Source organism: Neomonachus schauinslandi, chromosome 3 (assembly GCF_002201575.2).
Source record: "Neomonachus schauinslandi chromosome 3, ASM220157v2, whole genome shotgun sequence".
NCBI lineage: Eukaryota > Metazoa > Chordata > Mammalia > Carnivora > Phocidae > Neomonachus > Neomonachus schauinslandi.
In genome coordinates, this window is record NC_058405.1 from 12,444,882 (window position 1) to 12,467,720 (window position 22,839).

Genomic DNA, 22,839 nt, shown 5'->3' on the forward strand with positions numbered 1-22,839 from the left:
AAGGCCCATCAAACTCTTAGGAGAGCCTGCTAGGCCCTGTTTTGGCTCAGATCCTATCCCCAGAGTCTAGCACAGTGCCTGGCATTGAGCAGTGAGAATGCAGGTAGCACTGGTAAGTTTTTTCCTTCCTCCAAACAGTGATAACATCTTTGTCTCTTCTTGAAATAGTAGCAGGGATACTGTCCATCATTAATCATGTGTGAAGCACAGAGTTAAAGTCTAGAGAACACAAAAGCTCCCTGATGTATGTGCCCACTGCTGGTAGGCTCGTACTGCTCGCTGGACAGAGAGGACATGGGCCGCTCACCCAGTTCCATAGGAACAGCTTCAAGAGTGTTACCCAGTAGACAGTCATCCAGAAGTCCCTAGGACTTAATGAGCAAGGAAGTGGAGGCTCTTCTGGGGCCAAATTCGTGAACTATCTCAAAAGAATTCAGTTCAATACAAAAATAACCAATGGCCCACTGCTGGCCAAATATTGTTACCGGGCACAAGATAAGTCTCTCTTACTGTTTAATCATAGGTGTTCTCACTTCGATAGTCAGGTAGAAGAAAACATTGAGTTTTTCAAATAGTTCAAAGGTGAAAGAGACCTTTCCTCCTTCCCCTGGCTCTAGCCAATTTGCTCTACACTCGCTGGCCGGGCGACAAATCCTCCAACAGGCTGCCTTTCTGAGAGTTACCAACCTGACTCAAGTTTGAGGAACAAGTATACGCATGACTGGGCTGTTGCATTTTGAAGCAGGAGGCCTTTCTGTGGGAGAGGAGGAAGTGGACGGCTCTCGTGCAATTAACTTGGACTCTCTTAACCCCTTTCAACACAGGACAATTGTGTCGCTCTCCATTGTCTACACCATTGGACAGGCAGTCACTGCAGTGAGCTCAATTACTGACCTCACAGACTTCAACCATGATGGAACCCCCGACAACCTTTCCGTGCATGTGTGAGTTAACCCTACCTGCTGCCCTACCCCACCCAGCCACTGGTTGCTTCCGTGGTGCTCAAATGTTTCATCTTTTTCCTTGAACTTCACCATAAGGGTAAGGAGGCCTTTCCTTCCTCATCAGTAGAGAGAAAGCTGTTTAGTTGACTAAGAGTTGGGTCTTCGTATGCCGCCATCCTCGTAGTTGTCCAGAGTCACTGCTCTTGCTGTCTTGGGCACATCTCAACCTGAGGCACAGTCAGCGCACGGAATACTTGTGTTAATCTTGATCTTCCCTAGAGGGACATAACTCCCACGGACCTTGATCCCTAATTGTGCCAGGTTTCCTCAAGACTCGGTACCTTTGGTTGTCTTCTGGTACCATACTTCCACTTATTTCTCAGTAATTCGGTTTTGTAAGTATTTGGTCCAGCCCTATTGTTCTGGGTTCTTGATAGAAAGTGCTACAGACAAGTCCTCCTCTGTGAGATTAATTTCCCATCACTACAGGGCCCAATAGACAACTTACAAAGATTTATTTTGTTTCCTGTGCTGGTGCCTCAGTTTCTTGATCTATGAGTAAACCATCTTATGGGTTGGGAAAATAGTCACTGAAATTCAAATTAGTCTCTGCAGTTCCTGCATTTCTGGTTTGTTAGTCAGTCCGATTGCTGTTTAGACCAGGTCCCTTGTGGCAGCACGTATGGTGCCCATAGGGCACTGTGTTGGTGGAAGGGAATGGCTCTATGCCCAGGTCAGCAGCTCAGATCCAAAGTCTGATGCCCAACTACCCACAGAGGAGCCCTAAGACGCGGGCCGCTCACCTTCCCCATGCCTCCGGTTTCTCTTCTACAATATCAGTTAAGAACAGGGACTTTGGAGCCAGGCTAAGTGGGTTCAAATGCTGACTGTGCTAGCTGTGTGACCTTGAGCAAGTTTCTTAACCTCCATGCTCAGGTCTTCTCATTTTTACTACTGCCTACCTCGGGTGGGACTGTTGTAGTCCGGGTACGGCGCCTACAACGTGGCCTGGCAAGTGAGAAGTGCTCAAGAAAGCTTAGCTACTTAGTTTATTTCATGGAGTTCATATTACAGCATGCCTACAACTCTCACAAGAGTGCAGGGAGTATCATCCAACTGGCCGTGTTCAGGTGTCGTTTAAAATGCTTAGAGTGAAAAACAAAACAAAACATAACGAAACAAAAAAAAAATGCTTGGAGTGACAGCACTAAGCACAAGTTCTATTAAGAGGCAAAGTGAAAAGAAGGGCCATATGCACCCCAATGTTCATAGCAGCAATGTCCGCAATAGCCAAACTGTGGAAGGAGCTGAGATGTCCATCAACAGATGAATAGATAAAGAAGATGTGGTCCATATATACAATGGAATATTACGCAGCCATCAGAAAGGATGAATACCCAACTTTTACATCAACATGGGTGGGACTGGAGGAGATTATGCTAAGTAAAATAAGTCAAGCAGAGAAAGTCAATTATCATATGGTTTCACTTATTTGTGGAACATAAGGAATAGCATGGAGGACATTAGGAGAAGGAAGGGAAAAATGAAGGGGGGGAATCAGAGGGAGAGACGAACCATGAGAGACGATGGACTCTGAGAAACAAACTGAGGGTTCTAGAGGGGAGGGGGGTGGGGGGATGGGTTAGCCTGGTGATGGGTATTGAGGAGGGCACGTACTGCATGGAGCACTGGGTGTTATACGAAAACAATGGATCATGGGATCACCACATCAAAAACTAATGATGTATGGTGACTAACATACATAATAAAATAAAAAATTTTAAAAATTTTAAAAAAAGAGGCAAAGGAAAGAGGCTTCAGCCAGTTAATCCAAGAAAGACGAGCATGATATTTTCAAGGATCCTTTCTGTGTGCAGTATCTTCCTTGACTTTATCTGTTTCATAAAATATTTTTTAGCATTTTAAAGCCATATTTACAAACAGGAAGATATGGAATAAACACATATATAACCTGGAATTTGCAGTGCCTTCTATAAATCTAACAAAATGATAAAATGAAAGTTGGTAAATTCTATGAGTGATTTTTTTATTCAATTCAGGAGGTAAAATACTTACAGATAGCTTAGAAAATACAAATTAAAGCATCTAACCCTTGGGACACCTGGGTGCCTCAGTCAGTTAAGCATCTGCTTTCGGCTCAGGTCATGATCCCAGGGTCCTGGGATCGAGCCCCACGTCATGCTCCCTGCTCAGTGGGGAGTCTGCTTCTCCCTCTTCCTCTGCTGCCCCCCCTGCTTGACTCTCTCTCTCTCTCAAAGAAATAAAATCTTAAAAAAAAAATTAAAGTAACTAACCCTTAATCCCTTCCATTATTATAAATAATGCCTTTTATCATTGTAAAAAATATAGTAATAAATCTTATGCTCTACTTCCTTCCAGTCTTCTGTATTTGTAAACAAGTTAAGCTCATACTACATTACCTGATATTCTGCTTTGCAATTAAATCATGTTTTCCAATGTCTTTTAACGACTATTATGATTCTATTATGATTGGACCAGAGACAGTGCTTAAATATTTCACTTACCTATTCTTTGACTGAAAATGATAAGGCTACAGAAGAATCCCATACACAAATCCTCACTGAGTATTCAAGCTATTGCTTTGTATTTTCTAAATAGTAGATACTGGTATTAATGTGAAGGCCTATGAATTCAAGTTTCACTCAGCTGTCAAGACTGCATTCCCGTGAATCATCTTCTCAAACAGGCTGAGCCCCTTGTTTGTCTAACTACTGTGGGACTGTGATTTATAGTAAGAAGTATATATTTGGTCTTCTCTGTTTGGGGCACAGAGCTCCTAAGACCCTTGGAATTCGCTAAGTGAGGAGAGGGAAAGTATCTCTTGTTATGTTAAAGAGGTAACTTTTGGCCCCCACCTAAGGATGGGGGCTGGTTGCCAAAAGAACCAATCTTGTGAGGGGCGCCTGGGTGGCTCAGTCGGTTAAGAGGCTGGCTCCTGGTTTCCATTCAGGTCATGATCTCAGGGATCTGGGATCAAGCCCCGCATTGGCTCAGCGCTTAGTATGGAGTCTGCTTGAGATCCTCTCTCTCTTTCCCTCTATCCCTCCCCCATTTGTACTCTCTCTCTCTCAAATAAATAAATAAATCTTAAAAAAAAAAAAAAGAACAAATCATGTGATTAGAGGATTGGACCTTTCATTCACACCCCCCTGACCTCGAGGGAGGGAAGAGGGGCTGGACATTGAATTAATATCCAGTGACCAATGATTTACTCAATCATGCCTATGTAATGAAGCCTCCATAAAAACCTGAAAGCACGGGGTTGGAAGAGCTTTCAGGTTGGTGAGCACGTGCAGGTGCAGGGCAGGGGCGCCCTGGAGAGGGCATGGTAGCCCCGCGCCCCTTCCTACCTACTCTGCTCTGCGCATCTCTTCCATCTGGGTGTTCCCGAGTTCTATCCTTTCATAGTAAACCGGGGATCTAGTAAGTAAAGCATTTCCTGAGTCCTGTGAGCAGCTCCAGCAAATTCCTTGGACCCTCGGAGGAGGTCGTGTGAAACACTGATCTGTAGCCAGTAGGTCAGAAGCACAGGTAACAACCTGGACTTATGAGTGGCATCTGAAGTTCAAGGAGAGGGTCTCTGGAAGCTCCAAGCTGTAGCGAGTCAGTCAGAAGCACAGGTAACAACCAGGCTTGCATCTTGACAGGGCAGGGAGGGGGGCAGTCTTAGAGGACCAAGCCCTTCCCCTGGGGAACCCGATGCTCTCTCTGGGTAGATAATGTCAGAATGGAGTTGAATTGTAGGACACCCAGCGGGTGTGTGAGAATTGCTTGTTGGTGGTGTGGGGAACTCCCTCCCTACCTTGGAAATTGGGGGCAAGAACCCAAAAAGAACCACTGTGCCTGGTCTTCTGAGGGACATTAGAGGAGAGAGAGGCTCCTGCTTTTAAGAATCTCACATTTCTGGGGTGCCTGGTGGGGGCTCAGTCAGTTAAGCGTCCGACTCTTGATCTCAGCTCAGGTCTTGCTCTCAAGCCCCACATTGGGCTCCACACTGGGCATGGAGCCTACTTAAAAAAAGAAAGAAAGAAAGAATCTCACATTTCTGCAATAAACCCTCTCCTTTCCCTAGGGCACTGTCCATGATTGGCCTGGCCCTGATAGCTCTGGGAACTGGAGGGATAAAGCCCTGTGTGTCTGCATTTGGTGGAGATCAGTTTGAAGAGGGCCAGGTAAGATCATGCACCTTCACAGAAATTACATAAATGAATTATAAACATCTGGAGTCACATTCCCCTGATACAAAGTCTGCTCTCCATTTGATTCTTTTCCAGGACAGTTGAAAGTAGGACACTGACCAAAACTAAGTTAGAATGAAGACAGATCATCAGCTACATTTTATCCCTTGATATATAACCAAAGTCATATTGTTAACTTGTTCCTTTTTATTACAGGAAAAACAAAGAAACAGATTCTTTTCCATCTTTTATTTGGCCATTAATGCTGGAAGCTTGCTTTCTACTATCATCACTCCAATACTCAGAGGTAAAAAATATCTGAAGGGGACTTCTGTTTTTCTTTTTAATTATGGAGAGAAGTCAGGTGGAAAGTTTAAGTCCTTGTTTGTGTGTTCGTTTTTGTCCCTCTTTTCTCCTATTATACTTCCGCTGTTAGATACATACTGTACACTTGGAAATCCAGAAGATGAGCTTCTTGTCTTTTCTAATCTTTTTGACCCCCTGATCCCAAGGATCACTGAAGAATCTAAACCATCCCGAGTATAGCAATGAATTTTTCTAAATGATTATTAATGCAAAGTCTTTGTTCACAGTAAAGGATAAGACAGGAGGTCCTATTTGGAAACCACACCTGGATGGGGCATAGTTGATATTTTTGCTTTCAAGCTCTGCTCCCCAGTGATGTTCAGTGAGCTAGGAAGAATTTAATGGGCACAGTTTTATTCTTTCTAAAAGAAATTCTCATCTCATCTCAGCTATTTCTAAAAGAACTGCCCAGGAAAGAGAATGAGACAGCAGCCATGTGCTGGCAGATACTCCACTGAGAGTTTGTGAATTTCCCACATGGAAAGGAATATTTGGGGACAGATTAGACCAAAACAACACCCTGGTGGCCACACTGCAAAGCATTAAATGATGAAAGAAAATATTTTGTGGGGATTTATATATTTCTGCATGGAGTAGTTATTTGAAGATGACACTTAAACCCCATTTCAACTTGTTTTGTATAAACATTTAATAGCTTGTATTCTTGCATTATGTTCCCCCGTCCCCTCCCCCGCCTCCACTTTCTACTAGAATATGTACTATGCATGTTTGAATTGCAGAATGTGTGAAAGGGTAATTTCAAAGATAAAATCGTGGCTCTCATACAAATATGAAATGAGCATGTGCCGAGATTATATATGACTTACTAATTAAGGAGGAAACTGGAATACTGCCACACAATCAGCTCAAATAAGGATTTGAGCAACAGAGACTGGTATTCTTCACAGAGGGAAGAGTCCTTTTGTGTTGCCACGAACTGGAATCATTTGTACAGCTATGAACGAGAAACATTTTAACTATCAATTTTCTACGAGTTAACTTCTTTCTCTACAGAACTGTGAACCAGCTAGTCAAAGACAAAATCAGACCCCTTTCGGATCAGATTATTCCTGGAGGCACCATTCCACTGAAAGAATCCACAATAATCTCTGTTGCTCCTTCCAAAGTCTGAATTTTCCTCCTTACCAATCCTAGGATTTCAGAGCTAAAATAGATCTGCAGTCAGGGGTTAGCGAACTATGGCCAATGGGCCAGATCCAGAAATCTGGACAAGACCATCCATTTGTCTACTGTCTATGGCTGCTTTCATCTTTACAAAGTCAGGGTTAGGTAGTTGAGACAGAGCCCGAATTGTCCACAAAGCCTAAAATATTTACTATCTGGCTCTTCACAGAAACATTTGTTGACTCCTGCCCTGGGCCATCTAATTGCTTTCTAATTAGCATGAATTCAGGAACACACAATCTTGATTTCCCAGGGTACTTTTGATTTTATTTACTGAGTCCCCTGTCTTAAGTTACTGTATCCAGATCACTTCTATCTCCCCCACTAAGAAAATCCACGTAAGGGGTGCCCACTGATTTTGGCTTGGCCAGTGTCAGCCTCTCTTTAGGGGCTAAGATTAGAAACTGTTCAGCTCCTGCACTTTCTACTCCAAAGCTGCTTGGCTCAGCTGCCAATGAAATCAGTAAGGCACATGCATAAGTCATTCAGTGAAAACAATATGTAATAACCAGTTAGGGGTTTTTAAAAATGGTAACCATATGAGCGTTACCAACGCCACAATGAATTTTAATCTCATAATTTCTCCTCAGTTCAACAGTGTGGAATTCACAGTAAACAAGCTTGTTACCCACTGGCGTTTGGGGTTCCTGCAGCTCTCATGGCTGTATCTCTGAGTAAGTAGAAATCAGTTGAATTAATACAATCCTATGGTCAGCTCAGACCCTCACATTAATTATTGCAATCAATTTTTAGAGGTTCATGGAACAAATTGTAATAATAATTCCCATGCTCTGAGAATCAAAGCAGAGTTGGCATATTGTTTCAGAGGAAATAAGGTGAAAAAAGGGTTTACAGGAAAAGGGATCCATTGAGCTGGACATTGAAAGGTTTGATACTGGGCGCCTGGGTGGCTCAGTTGGTTAAGCGACTGCCTTCAGCTCAGGTCATGATCCTGGAGTCCCGGGATCGAGTCCCGCGTCGGGCTCCCTGCTCAGCGGGGAGTCTGCTTCTCCCTCTGACCCTCCCCCCTCTCATGTGCTCTCTCTCTCTCATTCTCTCTCTCAAATAAATAAAAAATAAAATCTTTAAAAAAAAGAAAAAAAAAAGAAAGGTTTGATACTATTTAGGCAGACGAAGATGAAAGTGACAGAATCTGTTAGACTAGGTGATCCCATGGCCGAAAGCTTTTGTTCTTATCAACATGCGCTCATCTCCAGCTTGCCTGAGACCAGGCAACCTGGTCCAGTTGCTGTTTAAATATTTCCAATGAGTATCTAGATTTCCATAATGTATCATCTCAAAATGTTTCTACTAGACGGGATGCCTGGGTGGATCGGACGGTTGAGCGTCTGCCTTCAGCTCAGGTCATGATCCCAGGGTCCTGGGATCGAGTCCCGCATTGAGCTCCTGGCTCAGCAGGGAGCCTGCTTCTCCCTCTCCCTCTGCCCCTCCACCCCTGCTTATGCTCACTTGTGCACGCTCTATCTCTCTCAAATAAATAAATAAAATCGTTTAAAAAAATGTTGCTACTAGAATATCTTCTTTTTGGGAGGAATCTATGTATCTGTTAGATACATTCATTCACACATTAGTTTCTTGGCTCTGGCTTTTTAGGAAGTGTGACAGTTTTCTCATAGGATAATCTATATTGAATGATGGTAGGTGTCTTCGTTACTTAGGTCTGTCATGACAAAATACCACACACTGGGTAGCTTCAACACAAATGTATTTATCGTCTGACAGCTCTGGAGGTGCGGAGTCCAAAATCAACATGGCAGGAGGGCTGTGCTCTCTGTGAAGTTACTGAGAAGGATCTCTTCCAGGCCTCTTTCCTACCCATGGTAGTTCCCTGGCCTGGGGCAGCGTAACGCCAATCTGCCCATGGCCTGCCCCTGTGGGCACGTCTGTGTCCAAATTTGCCCTTTTTTGGAAGGACACCAGTCCTATTGGAGGAGGGCCACCCCAATGATCTCATCTTTTTTTTTTTTTTAAGATTTTATTTATTTATTTGACAGAGAGATAGAGAGCACGAGTAGGTAGAGAGAAAGGCAGAGAGAGAGAGGGAGAAGCAGGCTCTCTGCCGAGCAGGGAGCCCGATGCGGGGCTCGATCCCAGGACCCTGGGATCATGACCTGAGCCAAAGGCAGCCGCTTAACCGACTGAGCCACCCAGGCGCCCCTCAATGATCTCATCTTAATTCGATCTACCGCAAAGACTGTATTTTCAAATAAGGTCACATTCTGAGATATTGGGGGTAGGGACTTCAGCATCTTTTGCGGGTGGGGCATGATTCCACCTGTAACAGTAGTACAAGAAGGAAACCGAGCCCAGTAACCATCTCAAGCCTTTACAGCCTCCCACTCAAATCACGTAGAGCTGGCACTGTTACTTTCTCTGATTTTTGTCAGTTTTTAAGAGCGCTCAGTATGCCCCCTTTAACCCTGTGCTCAGCTTGTAGCAATTTCGCTTTATCCATACACCTGTGCCAGAGTTCAATATTTTCCCCTTTTTTCTGTCCCCATTTTCTTCCATAATTCTTTAAACACTGCCACACTCCCCTAAAAGACTCGTGTGTATGTGTATATATATATATATATATATATATATATATATATACACACACCTTCTTCTCTCTAATTCTGGGTAAGGAGATAGAGAGGATTTCAAAAACTACTTATCTAGGCCAAACACTGTATTCAATTGGCATTAGGTAAATTTTCATTTAATCTGTATGTGTCATTCTTACGTCAAAGATTGTGTTCTGGTAGTAATAGGCTTCAGTGTTTGTGTGTGAGAACACAAATATACCATCACTCAGAAGCTCCGGTGATTGTTAGGATCCAAAGCACTTTCTAAACGGGGAGATAGGTAAGCAAGGCCATTCTGTGAGTCATCCCAGTGTTTCCAAAACAAGGTTATAACTCAAATAAAAGCACATCTTATAGGTCACAGGCAGTTCTGTCAAATGCCTTGTTAACACGTCTTCTTTGCCTTCCCAGTTGTGTTCATCGTTGGCAGTGGAATGTACAAGAAGTTTCAGCCCCAGGGTAATGTCATGGCTAAAGTTGTCAAGTGCATTGGCGTAAGTATTTCGGTTGCTTTCTCTCGAAGACATTTAGTCACCCCAGAACCTTCTACTTCCTTTAAAGTAAAATGCAATGGAGCATTGACTTTTCTTTAAACATTCTATTATTGTTCTTAGCTGTTTTGATAAATTGAAGTTTCTTATAAAACTCACCAAATGGAAAAGGACACAACAGAACTCAAACAGGGAGGATAGAAAGGGCTCCTGAACTGTTAAATTAGATCAGAGGTCAGAGAAAGGCAAAGCAGAGCAACTCTTCAGCTACCAAACTGGCAATCCCCGGCTGATGTTGGGAAGGCATGAAGCCGAAGGGGAGAGGCGTGGTTTGGTGCTGTGTATCAACATTCTGAAGTGTGGAAAGTGTCAGCCATGCTACTTTCAGGAATTAAGGCGAAGAAAATACTGTATGACAACTAAGATAACATAATTTAAAAAAGAAAAGAACTTTTTAAAGTGAACACACAAAATGGGGGCGCCTGGGTGGCTCAGTCATTAAGCATCTGCCTTCCGGCTCAGGTCAAGGTCCCAGGGTCCTGGGATCGAGCCCCGCATCGGGCTCCCTGCTCAGCGGGAAGCCTGCTTCTCCCTCTCCCACTCCCCCTGCTTGTGTTCCCTCTCTCACTGTGTCTCTCACAAATAAATAAATAAAATCTTAAAAAATAAATGAAATGAAATGAACGCACAAAATGAACAGAGATTCACATACAAAGATTATCAATGTAATATTTATAACAGCGAAACTTCATAACACCAAGTTGCTGGAAACAGAGGAATAGTGCGGAACTCATAGTACATCTAGCCATGTTACGCAGCCATTGGAAGCCTTGTTTTCGAAGACTATTTGGTGACAGGAACATGCAGGATATGGTTCTTCTGTATGCGTCTATGTGGTATACATAACGTGCATATGGACATATGTAAAGGCAGGAATTAAATGTTGAGCATAGGGAATCTTTCAAACAAGGAATCAAATAACTTTCCCCCCCCTAAATAGTCCCCATTTTTTAAATATACAGATACATTGTGTAGTCGGAGGAAATGTATCATTTATTTAAAAAAACGCCTGTGTGGATAGTCTTTTGGATGAAAAGACAGGCTTAAAATAATTTTAGTCTTTTACTTGCCCTTTACCTGGCTTTATTGCATTAAATTATACACGTGTACGTCACTTCGTGAAATAAACACGTCCTCTCACAGTCTAAAAACCTCCCTCTTCTTGCCAATATTCCTCCTGTACTTTCCGCTCACATGAGATCAACTCCCACTACGAATGTTTTTGTGTAAGCTAAAAGGGGTCTGACCAGTTAGCTCTCCAAGTCCTTCCTTAACAGGGACTTGACAACTTAAACTCCAAAAGAACAATGCGAAGCTATTTAGAGTCGCAAGAGTCGTACTTCCTGGTATCCTGAAATCGGCCTGTCACTTTGAGTCCCTGCCTGGTGGTCACACACATGTCCCCCCCCAGCCACCTGTGTCATCTCCTTCTCTTGCTGCCCATATGGTGGACCCGCGCCCTCAGCCTGGCAGCCACCAGCCACGTGTGGCTGTGGAACGTTTGAAATGTGGCAGGTGCAACTGGGAACCGAGTTTTAAATTGGATTTCATTCATATTAATCTAAATTACGTAACGTCTTATAAATGTATTTCTGGATACTGGGTTCTCAGTCTTAAATTTTAAAACTGATGCTCCGCCCAGTGAGTGGAAAACTTTAAGTATCTTTGGAACAGCTTAGGTATATAAATTGACATTTCCCAACATAAATTTTATAAGTAAACACAAATCCATCATTTCTGATAAAAACTGAGCATCCACACTGAGATGTTCCATAAGTGTAAAATATACCCTGGATTTTGAAGACTTGGCATGAAAAACAGAATATAGAAATTCTCATTAATTTTAGTATTTGGTATTATTGATAATTGTTTACATAATTATTTCATTATTGATTTACCATTACTGTTAATTTATTACATATTAAGATCATATTTGGGGACGCCTGGGTGGCTCAGTTGGTTAAGCGGCTGCCTTCGGCCCAGGTCATGATCCCAGGGTCCTGGGATCGAGTCCCACATCAGGCTCCTTGCTCAGCAGGGAGCCTGCTTCTCCCTCTCTCTCCCTCTGCTTGTGCTCTCTCTGTCAAATAAATAAAATCTAAAAAAAAAAAAAAAAAAGATCATATTTGGGGTTTATTGGGTTAAATAACATACAACATATTTAAAATTAATTTCACCTGTTTCCCTGTTACTTTTTACACTTATATATATTTTTATTTTAATTATTTTAATTCTGGCATAGTTTTTTTTTTAAGGTTTTATTTATTCAAGGGTGCATAGGTGGCTCAGTTGGTTAAGTGACTGCCTTCGGCTCAGGTCATGATCCTGGAGTCCCGGGATCGAGTCCCTCATCGGGCTCCTTGCTCAGTGGGGAGTCTGCTTCTCCCTCTGACCCTACCCCCTCTCGTGCACTCTCTCTTAAATGAGAGAGATTTTATTTATTTATTTATTTGAGAGAGAGAGATTGAGATCTTAGGACCCTTAGATCATGACCTGAGCCAAAGGCAGACGCTTAACCCACTGAGCCACCTAGGCGCCCCTAATTCTGGTATAGTTGATGTACATATTATATCAGTTTCAGGTGTCTCCATACATCTTTTTAGTATGGCTACCAGAAAACTTAAATCACAAATGGCACACATTATATTTCCATTGAACGCTCCTCTCCAGGGGTTCTGGAGAGACAGTAGCAACAGTATGACTTTGTTTACTCCACTCAGAGGCTCATAGTTAGAAAGAGATTAGAAATAAATGCAGGTTATGCCTTTTCACCTCATCATTACACTAGTGTGTATACAATTTTATATCCGTCTTTTCTCACAAACACAATTTTCCTTGAAAGCCAGTTTTATTGAAATGTGTTTCCCTGATAAAGTAGTAAGTTCTGTTTTGAAATCTGATTTTTCTTCCTTCTTTCAGTTTGCCCTCAAAAATAGGTTTAGGCACCGGAGTAAGGCGTTTCCCAAGAGGGAGCACTGGCTGGACTGGGCTAGAGAGAAATACGACGTAAGTGGTCGTTCCCGCTGCGGTGGTCCCGGGTCTTCCTCCAGGAGGCGAGCAGCCTGGGCGCAATTCATACGACTCAGGCCACATGGAAAAATTATCCACTGTAGCCTTGTAAACTCGATTAGGGTTTTAAATAAGACCAGGCAAGAGTGTTTTTTAATATGGAGCAGAGCTTGATAAACAATGGGTAGAATTTATCTGGAAACCATATTATCTTTTCATAAGTTTTTCATTTGGCAAAATCTGTCATTAATTATATGTGATTGTGATCACATAACTAGTTTGAAAACAGAAGAGTCAGTTGGTGATGGGGTTTCCATTTATTGGAAGTACATTGAAATTCTAGCAAAATGCCTTCTAAGCATTTTTAAATAGCTGAAGAGTTTGGGGTTTTCTTTAAAAAAAAATCTGGGGTAAGATTCTTTGGAGCAATTAGTTACCTCCCAGCTTGGCTCTGGATGCAAGTATGTCTACACTAAAACCACACTGCTCATAGCTGTGAGTGACAGGTCGTGGCTGATTTGTCCTTTCCCCACTTCATCCACAGGAGCGGCTCATCTCTCAAATTAAGATGGTTATGAGGGTGATGTTCCTGTACATTCCACTCCCAATGTTCTGGGCCCTGTTTGACCAGCAGGTAGTGTGAAGCTGTGTTTCTGTACAAATTTCTGGATTTAGCAGACATTCTATGGGCGCTACCACGGACGGGGAGGTACCTAGTATTTAGCTCCTAAAAACATTCTCTTTGGTTCCTTTTTTATACTTCTTTTATTTACTAAGTATTAGATCACACTGAGTTTCCTTTTTTTTTTTTTTTAAGATTTATTTGAGAGAGAGAGTGTGTGTGCCTGCACGTGAGCGAGTTGGGGGGAGGGGTAGAGGGAGAGAGAGAGTTGAAAACAGACTCCCTGCTGAGCACGGAGCCCGACCTGGGGCTCGATCCCACGACCCATGAGATCATGACCTTAGCCAAAATCATGAGTCGGACGTTTAACCGACTGAGCCACCCAGGCACCCCACACTGAATTTCTTTAAAAAAAAAAAAAAATTCTAGATGGTTCTATCCACATTTCTGTTGCAAAACAATGAAGAAAATTAGGTGTGGTCAAATAAAGGAGACTTGGGAAAGATTTGATCAAAGTATCTAGGACTCTTACCCGTCAAACTGAGAATAAAGAGTTAGTTTTTCTGATACAGTATGCTCAGAGGATGTACAATATTGCCTTTTATGGGATCCATAGAATATTTAAGCTGAGAGGGGCTTGATACCTCTCGCTCTGAAATGGAACACTTAAGCTAGAAGTACCATCCAGGGATGTGAAATGACTGCCCAAGTCATTCTGACCAAAGCAAGGAACTAGAACCCAGCTCACTGCCTTGTTGCCCTGCTCTTGTTCCCACAGATATAGGAATTTTCAGATTTGGGTTAAACAACTCAATGCATGACACTCAGTAGCCAAAGTTATAAAGATACTGTTTTTTCTAGAAACTGGAGCTTCAAAAAAATTTACAAGGTTTTATTGTGCAGGAAGGATTATTTTTTTAAAGATTATATTTTTATATTTGAGAGAGAGAGCGCGTGCGCGCACGCGTACCTCAGCAGGGGGGAAGGGCAGAGGGAGAAGCAGGCTCCCCGCCGAGCAGAGAGCCTGACTCAGGGTTCCATCCCAGGACCTTGGAATCGCGACCTGAGCCAAGGCATTCGCTTAGCCAACTGAGCCACCCAGGCGCCCCCAGGAGGGATTACTATAAGGGCAAAACATCTCTTGGAAAAAATTTGAGCAAACACATCAATCTCCTTATATGTAAGTATGGGATTTAGACCAGCATCTTACTCACAGGGAGGCAGTTTTGCATGTTGAATAGAAACCAGCTCTTGGAATCAGACCTGTGCTAGAAATACACTCATCAGCTTTTAGCTGTGTGACTGGGGGGATCCCATAACGCTCCTGGCAGGGTAATCACCCATGGCAAGGCTGTGGGGATCAAATTAGAGACTGTGTATAAAGTGACCCATGACTGGCATCTATTAAGAACTCAGGCACCTGGCTGGCTCAGTGGGTAGAGCATGTGACTCTTGATCTTGGGGTCATGAGTTCAAGGCCCACGTTGGGTATAGAGATTACTTTAAAAAAAAAAAAAGAATTCAAGCAGTGGCTTATTTCCTGCCTTTCCATGATGCCTTCTAAATGGAGTTGACAGATTATGTTGAAACCTTTATGCGTTCAGTCCTCCATAGAAACAATCACGTGTATTTGTACAGTCCTGAGTCTTCTTTTTTTTTTTTTGAGAGAGAGAATGAGAGAGAGAGAGCACGAGAGAGGGAGAGGCAGACTCCCCACTGAGCAGGGAGCCCGACGCGGGACTCGATCCCGGGGCTCCAGGATCATGACCTGAGCCAAAGGCAGTCGCTTAACCAACTGAGCCAACCAGGCGCCCCAGTCCTGAGTCTTCTTTAAGCAAAATAGGTTGAACGTAACTAGGCTGCCCAGGTTGAAATCTGGCTTGATGGATTTCCACCTCGGGACAGCCTAGACTGTCAGAAATGGCCCTTAAGCAGTAATGATGTTCTTGAAGCTGTGATGCCAGTGAACGTAGACTAGCCTCTGTGGGCGTGGCCTCCTCCCCCTTGCAGGTGACGTCATGCTTTCCAACAGGTCTCAGACGTGCATCTTTGTATTTCCCGAGGACAGCTGCATCTCACACTAGTGCTTTGCAGATTCTTCGTGGGCCGGGGTGGGCGGGGGGGAGAACTAGATGTCATGTTAATTTGTACAGCAGAAATGCAAGGTATTTTGTTTTACCCAGTGTTACAGTGGAGCTGGGAGATAAACTTGATGTTGAAAAAGCATTTAAATCCCGTAACACTCCAGACTTCGTTCTTGATCTGGAAGAGACTCAACCTTGACTTGTAAAATGTTTAAAACTCACGTTCCCAAATGATGCAGCAAACGTATTTGTTTTTCAGGGCTCCAGGTGGACGCTGCAAGCAACAACTATGAATGGGAAAATTGTAAGTTTGGGGTATGGAGCTTCTCTGCCTCCCCTGGTCACTGTTCGTTTGCTCTAATCCCTTTCAGTAACCTATCAGTAAGACTTTTCCCCCCTCTTTTTAGGGACTTATTGAAATTCAGCCGGATCAGATGCAGGTAGGAAAAAAAAATACTGAAGTTGCTTTCTGAGTTCAAAGTCACCTTTGAGACCACGGCTAATGGTTCATTTCCACTTCACCCGCAGACCGTGAACGCCATCTTGATCGTGATCATGGTCCCCATCATGGATGCCGTGGTGTATCCCCTGATTGCAAAATGTGGCTTCAATTTCACGTAGGTAACCAGCAGGTTGGAGTTGGGGTCAGGAAAGAATATCTCCCCTCCCACCACACCACCTATATGACAGGGTTTTTAAAGAATTATATTTGAATTAGAGGCCTGTGTGCTGATGTTTCTAGAAATTTGCCCTTAAAATAAAAGTGCTAGTCATGGCAGCCAGAAAAGCTTCTAATTAAAACTTTGCATATATGTAGACAATAGAAATGTTAACTATCATCCGACATATCGCCTGAGCTATAGCTTCTAGAAATTAAATGTAAAAATGCAAATAAGAAGCTACATTACATTTATCCCTCTTAGTCTTGATCATAAATAAGAGAGCAAGAGACATTTTCCTTCGGTGTTTTGTAGGGAAGCTAGTTTTGCTCGGGCGGATGGTGAGATAGGAGTGTGATCGCTGGTAGGAGGCAGGCAGAGAGTCACTCTTACACTTGTCTCCCAGCTCCTTGAAGAAGATGACAGTTGGAATGTTCCTGGCTTCCATGGCTTTTGTGCTGGCGGCAGTTGTGCAGGTGGAAATTGATGTGAGTGGCCCTCTGACTCCCCAGGGGCCTTTCGTGCGGGTCAGGTGGGGCGTTCGGAAGGCGTCTTTCTCTGCGACCGCGGAGAGGCCGGGATCTCTGCCAACAGACGGTCCTGGAGCTAGGGACGGGACAATGTGGAGATGCCACAGGGGCAGAATTGTCCCTTCCAGGCAGCGTGCACCGCGGGTGCTCTTCACTGCGAAGGGGGTGGCCAGGAGGAGGGTGGGATGGGTGTGCTTTAGCGGGGCCAAGGGGGATGGCGGTTACACAGGGGGTTTCTGTGGACATGGTTTTTATAATGCGAGTGGGAGTTTATAGAACTTCTTCTTTCACAATCAGAACTCCTAGAAAGTCTGTTTGGAAATGTATCAACGGTCTTCGGGAAGATGCCTTTTGTATTCTGATGTTTCTAGCGATGTTAGTTCTCACGCCAGTCCTCAGTCTGCTGGACCCACGGTGGCCCTAAACCAGGTTCCTGGTGCCCTCAATGTGAAAGCAGGCTAGCGACGGGTGTTGTGTAGTGTGTGAGCCTGGAGGCAAACGCTCTCCTCCCGCCTCTGTCCCCTCCTCCTTTCTCTGTCTCTGTCGCCTCCCCTCTGTCTCTGTGTGTATCCCTCTCTCTGTCTCTCTGTTTCTGTCTTCCTCCCTCCCTCCTTGCTTCTCTCTCTCTCTAATTTTTCTTTTTAAATGTTTAAGTGTGATAAAATACATAACAAAAATTTACCATCTTATCCATTTCAAAGTGTACACTTCAGGAGTGTTTAACGTGTTCACATTATTGTGCAACTCATCTCCAGAACACTTTTCATCTTGCAAAACGAAAAGTCTGTGCCCATTGAAAAACAACTCCCCACTTACCCTCCCCACACCGCCTCCCACCTCCCCCCCGCCCCCCGCCAGCCCCTGGCACTCACCATTCTACTTTCTGTCTCTATGAGTTTGTCTACTCTTGGTACTTCATGTAAGTGGATTCGTACAATATTGGTCCCTTGTGATTGGCTGATTTCACTGAGCATAATGTCCTCGAGGCTCATCTGTATCAGAGCAGGTGTCAGAATCTCCTTCTTTTTTACAGTGGAATCATAGTTTACTGTGGAATGAACCACATTTGGTTGATCCATCTGTCAGTGGGCATTTGGGCTGTTTTCAGTGTTGGCTACTGTGAATAGTGCTCCGCACATGTGGGTGTACTCACTGACTCCTGAACACGGCTTTGTGCAAAATGAATTGTGAAACGAGAAGGGACTTCTAGAATAGCATAGAAAGGGTTACTTGCCTGGGATTGGAAAGAGAGCACTGTTGGGAAAAGGCAGGACCCCTGAACAAATGTGTGGAGGCAAGAGGCATAGATTAGTTGTGAAAGGCTGTTTAGGGCACCGTCAGGGCTGTGGCTGAGGCTCCCAGAGTTAGGACGATGTTGGCCTCCCAGGAGAGCAGATCCGAGGTGCCACAGCAAGATACACATTCATTTGGGTTGTGTTTACTCTGGTCCCCGCAGATAGGAGGCTTCATAACCTGGCATTCTTCGGCCTGGAGGTGTTAAGACCAAGTGCAGCCTCTTTGTGATTACTTCCCTGTTCTGTACAAACATCATTTCCTCTGGGTGCCGTGAGGCGAGCAATTGGAGGCCTCCTGGGGGTGTTTGGTCTCTCAGCCGAGACAGCTTTCCACGGCTGGAGGGCGGGGTTGTTGGTGACGGGGCCAAGCTTATCTTCAATCTGCATGGAAGGCATCACTGCCAATTTTCTTTTATTTTGCTCAGAAAACTCTCCCAGTCTTTCCCAAGCAAAACGAAGTCCAAGTTAAAGTATTGAATATAGGAAACGGTAACATGACTGTATTTTTTCCTGGAAAGGAGGTGATACATCCCCAAATGACTCAAGTAAGTAGAAGGAAATGCGACTTTCCTTTTTATCTTCTGACCTGAGTTATAATAGGCTTGGGAGAAACTGATCTTCTCGATCCTTATATAATTCCTACAACAAGCGTGGAAGTGAAATGCCTTAGTATCTCGGTCTCCTTTGGGCTTCACTCTAGACCAGTGTGCCTCGAACTTCAATGGGCATGTGCGAACTTCAATGGGCATGTGAATCGCCTGGGGAGTTTGTAAAATTTTGCATTTTTAATATGCTCTCAGGGGACAGTTGCTGCGGTTGGTTCGTGGAACCACCCTTTAAATAGCAAGGCTCTGTCCGTGTTTCTCTACCAGAGGTTATTTTGCCGTCTCAGGGACATCTGGCAATTTCTGGAGACATTTTTCATTGTCACAACTGAGAGCATGCTATTGGCATTTCAGAGAGAGGAAGCCAGGGAGACTGACACATGGTCCCACAACAGAGACTTATCTGGTCCCAAACGTCAGCAGAGCCCAGGTTGGAAAACCTTCATCTGGATGGTCGCTGGTCTGAATTAGAGGTTCTCAACCTTGACTCTACATTAGAATCACCTGGAGAGCTTTGAAAATCCCCATACCTCAGAGATTTTGATTTAACTGGTCTCATTCCTGTTCAGCCACGGTTGAGAGCCACTCCCTTAGAGCTTACCAAACTGATGATCTTGAAGAAAAAAGAAAATTTGACTTCTGGTGCTTGGAGCAGCCCAGGACTGATTTTTCACCAGAGTTATTCCTTTATCCCTAATGTTATTCTCTGCCCAATGGTAGAAATGATTTCCAGAACATGTATTTTCAGAAGAAGAAATAAAAAGTAAAATGCTGGGCACCTGGGTGGCTCAGTCGTTAAGCGCCTGCCTTCGGCTCAGGTCATGATCCCAGGGTCCTGGGATCGAGTCCCACATCGGGCTCCCTGCTCCGCGGGAAGCCTGCTTCTCCCTCTCCCACTCCCCCTGCTTGTGTTCCTACTCTCGCTATGTCTCTCTCTGTCAAATAAATAAATAAATAAATAATCTTTAAAAAAAAAAAAAAGAGAGAACTGAAAAAAAAAAAGTAAAATGCTGGGCAAAAAGTATAATTCTTGCATAACACTAGACAACTTCATGACAGAGGTGGGTGGGGGGCTGAGACAAACCGATGCTGGCTCCCGCAAGGCATTTTTTGATGTGTATGAAAGTGAACTGGGGATGTCAACTAATATGCCATGATAATGTTCAGTTACACAGTGCAGAACAAGACTCTGTGGTATTAACTGTGACTCCTTTTCTCCCATTATAGACAAATGAATCTATAACTTTTGATGGAGACAAACTGATAAATATAAACATTTCTTCTCCTGGATCACCAGTCACTCCAGTGATTTATAATTTTGAGCAGGGCCATCGCCATACCATTCTAGTGTGGGCCCCCAATCATTACCAAGTGGTAAGTCGCTGGACACTTACAGCTGATTCTTTACTATGTGTGATGTTGGAGACACAGCCTTTCAGTGGTGTGACTTTGTTTTACCGCATGTAGTATTATGTAAGTAAATCCTCAAGTTCTTCATTTTTCCAGGATACAAGTCATTTAACATTGAATAAAACTTTGGTGGATGGGAAGGGTTAATATTAATTAAAAATTTTAAAAAGAACTTTGGGGGGGTGCCGGGGTGGTTCAGTCAGTTAAAGAGTCTGACTCTTGATTTCAGCTCAGGTCATGATCTCAGGGTTGTGAGATCGAGCCCCATGTCAGGCTCCATGCTGGGTGTGGAGCCTGCTTAAGATTCTCCCTCTGCCTGCCCCCCCCACCAAAAAAAAGAACTTTTGGGCATGGCATGGGGTGTGTATGAGTATAACAAGTCACACAGAGTACATATGAGCATTCTTAGCAACTTTCTGAGATGTGTCTTTAATTGTATTGGTTAAAAAATTCGCACTGGGTAGCTGGAGAATTAAAACAGACTCTGAAAAAACATAGTGAACGTATCAGGAAAGAGCAATGAAAATACATACAAAATATTTCACGACAAAATATCATCATCTAGATAGGCCGTTCAGCATATTAGGAAACTATGAAGGTAGAGTTGAACTGAGTAGAGGAGTGGTGGGTGTTCTGTAAGGTGAATTTAGGTCACCTAGAAAACTGCAATATGCAATTAAGACATCTTGGCCATGTGCTTTATTAGGGAGCTCTTGAGTGACTCATTCTCAGTTCGTGGACAGTAGTGTTCTGTGGAACCACTGGAAAGCAAGCATTAAAAATTGTAGAGGCTCATTTAACCTCCAGGAGAACCAGGACTGAAGGCTGGAGCCCTGCAAATGTAATCATATGCCCTTAGCTCCTAGGATAAATGTCAACATCACTCTCCTTCTCAAAGGCTGAAATGGTAATCTAAATTTATTCTAAAGGATTAGATTTGAAAATGCTTTCTTTGTCAGGTAAAGGATGGCCTTAACCAGAAGCCAGAAAAAGGAGAAAATGGAATCAGGTATGTATTTTTCTTTAAAACTTAAGTTTAAGAAGCTGATAGCTTCTTATGGAAGTAATGCATTCCCATAGTAAAGTCCAACTGCAACAAGGCTATAAAATGAGAGTATAGGGAGAGATGAACCATGAGAGACGATGGACTCTGAGAAACAAACTGAGGGTTCTAGAGGGGAGGGGGGAGGGGGGATGGTGAGCCCGGTGATGGGTATTAAGGAGGGCACGTACTGCATGGAGCACTGGGTGTTATACGAAAACAATGGATCGTGGATCACCACGTCAAAAACCAATGATGTATTGTATGGTGACTAACATAACATAATAAAATTTTTTTAAAGATTTTATTTTTTTTATTTATTTATTAGAGAGCGAGCGAGAGGGAAACAGCATGAAAGAGGAGAGGGTCAGAGGGAGAAGCAGGCTCCCCGCCGAGCCGGGAGCCCGATGTGGGACTCGATCCCAGGACCCTGGGATCATGACCTGAGCTGAAGGCAGACGCTTAACCAACTGAGCCACCCAGGTGCCCCATAATAAAATTTTTTTAAAAAATGAGAGTATAGGGGCGCCTGGGTGGCTCAGTTGGTTAAGCGACTGCCTTCGGCTCAGGTCATGATCCTGGAGTCCCGGGATCGAGTCCCGCATCGGGCTGCCTGCTCGGCGGGGAGTCTGCTTCTCCCTCTCCCGCTCCCCCCTCTTGTGCTCGTTCTCTCTCTCACTCTCTCTCTCAAATAAATAAATAAAATCTTTAAAAAAAAAATGAGAGTATAGGGATTTGTCCCAAGAATGTAAAGCGGTTCAATATTTTTAAAAAATCAATATCATCTATCATCTTAATAAACTAAAGAGAAAAACCCATATCATCATATCCTGCATCCTGGATGCAGGAAGAGCATTTGATAAAATTCAGTGTCCATTCATGATTTTAAAAAAACCCTCGGCAAACTAGTAATTGAAGGGAACTTCCTTACTCTGAAAAAGGATATCTAAAAAACCCAAGCTACCATTATACTTAATGGTGAAAGTCTCATTGCTCTTCCCATAAGATTGTCCACACCCTCCACTCCTATTCAACATCCTTCTGAACACCAGTGCAGTGAGACTAGAAAAAAAAAGAAAAGCATCTTGATTGGAAAGGAAGAAATAAAAACTATTCCTACTTATGGATGACATAAGTACCTGCACAGAATGTCCCAAAGACTCTACCAAAAAAGTTCATAGAATCAATAAGTGAGTTTAGAAATGAGTGTAGAAATGTTACAAAATATCAGATCGACAACAAGCATCATATTTCTATATACTAGCAATGAATGATTGGAAACTGAAATTTTAAAACTATACAATAGCTCCAAAAAAAATAAAATACTAGGTACAAATCGAATAAAAACATATGTAAGATTTGAGAGCTAAAACTACCAAAGGCTTATGACAGAAATTAAGGATGAGTGAAATAAATGGAAAGATACGCTGGGTTCATTGATTAGAATACTTAATATAGTGACAATGTCAGATTGATCCATAGGCTTAGTGCAATTACTATCAAAATCATAGCATTATTTTTCTGTGATTTTTCCAGTTTTATTGAGGTACAAATGACAAAATCAATATATTTAAAGTATACAGTATGATTTGATATATGTATACGTTGTGAAATATTTACCACAGTCAAGTTAACGCGATCACCTTACAGTTACCTTTTATATGTGTGTGTGATAAGAATGCTTAAGATCAAAAAAAAAAAAAGAATGCTTAAGATCTAACCACTTAGG

At 43.2% G+C, this 22,839-nt stretch overlaps 1 protein-coding gene across 2 annotated transcripts in view; it reads left to right on the forward strand.

Moving 5' to 3' along the window:
- SLC15A1 (solute carrier family 15 member 1) overlaps window positions 1–22,839 on the forward strand; it is a 51,167-nt gene that overhangs the window by 16,660 nt on the left and 11,668 nt on the right. For both annotated transcript variants that reach the window (XM_021695930.1, XM_021695929.1), the window contains 14 exons: window positions 825–944; window positions 5,059–5,158; window positions 5,381–5,471; window positions 7,306–7,389; window positions 9,715–9,797; window positions 12,774–12,860; window positions 13,408–13,497; window positions 15,829–15,873; window positions 15,977–16,009; window positions 16,098–16,186; window positions 16,635–16,716; window positions 18,479–18,598; window positions 19,886–20,032; window positions 21,028–21,077. In XM_021695930.1, coding sequence (XP_021551605.1) covers window positions 825–944; window positions 5,059–5,158; window positions 5,381–5,471; window positions 7,306–7,389; window positions 9,715–9,797; window positions 12,774–12,860; window positions 13,408–13,497; window positions 15,829–15,873; window positions 15,977–16,009; window positions 16,098–16,186; window positions 16,635–16,716; window positions 18,479–18,598; window positions 19,886–20,032; window positions 21,028–21,077 — 1,221 coding nt within the window. The remainder of the gene's footprint in view (window positions 1–824; window positions 945–5,058; window positions 5,159–5,380; window positions 5,472–7,305; window positions 7,390–9,714; window positions 9,798–12,773; window positions 12,861–13,407; window positions 13,498–15,828; window positions 15,874–15,976; window positions 16,010–16,097; window positions 16,187–16,634; window positions 16,717–18,478; window positions 18,599–19,885; window positions 20,033–21,027; window positions 21,078–22,839) is intronic.